This window comes from Primulina huaijiensis, unplaced genomic scaffold, assembly GCF_012295235.1.
Source record: "Primulina huaijiensis isolate GDHJ02 unplaced genomic scaffold, ASM1229523v2 scaffold40387, whole genome shotgun sequence".
Lineage (NCBI taxonomy): Eukaryota > Viridiplantae > Streptophyta > Magnoliopsida > Lamiales > Gesneriaceae > Primulina > Primulina huaijiensis.
In genome coordinates, this window is record NW_027359549.1 from 16,029 (window position 1) to 16,689 (window position 661).

At 37.5% G+C, this 661-nt stretch overlaps 1 protein-coding gene across 1 annotated transcript; it reads right to left on the bottom strand.

Moving 5' to 3' along the window:
* Positions 1 to 25: 25 nt before the first annotated feature.
* Positions 26 to 655, bottom strand: LOC140969296 (2,3-bisphosphoglycerate-dependent phosphoglycerate mutase 1-like). The gene is made up of 3 exons (XM_073430611.1): positions 610 to 655; positions 297 to 415; positions 26 to 209 (listed from the first exon to the last, which is right to left on the bottom strand). Exons 1-3 carry the CDS (start codon positions 649 to 651, stop codon positions 38 to 40), a joined length of 333 nt encoding a protein of 110 aa, XP_073286712.1. The 5' UTR covers positions 652 to 655; the 3' UTR covers positions 26 to 37.
* Between the last annotated feature and the right edge of the window lie 6 nt (positions 656 to 661).

Genomic DNA, 661 nt, shown 5'->3' on the forward strand with positions numbered 1-661 from the left:
TATATATCAGCATAAAGTAAACATATGTGAGACAAGATTAAATCAATCTTACGCTCTCTCTAAAGTAGGCAACGGCTCTCTCAGCACACATTTCCAAACTCTCACCGTTAGGAGGAGGTACATCATAGCTACGTCTCCACTCATGAACTTGTTCTTTTCCATATCTTTCTGCTGTTTCCTGCTTATTAAGACCCTGTAATTCTCCGTACCTGTATAGATCAACCATCAAGGTTACAACACAGAGAAAAAAGGGGAAGATGAAATATTTCTAAAATTGCAGAAGTCCAAACACATACATTCTTTCATTTAGTTGCCAAGCCGCTACAACTGGAATACACTGTTTTTTTGTATCTTCGCTAAAAATTTGACTCCAAGCTCTCGCTTGCTCGTTCTCGTCGTGCAAAATAATTGGAACCTATATGAAGATTGATGTGTTTTGACAATTAAAGGTATTGGAGAAGTACCCATTTCCATTATAGTTGAACATGAATAACAGTCAAGACAAAGGCATTTAATGGATACCTTTTAAAAAAAAAAAAAACTTAAAAAGGTAGTCGATGGCAAATGTAGATTCAAATCGTCGCCCTGCGCAAAAATTTGATAATTTACCTTCTTGCGTCTGTGTTCAGTCATGGCAAGCATGGCAGTCATCTGCGCTCGA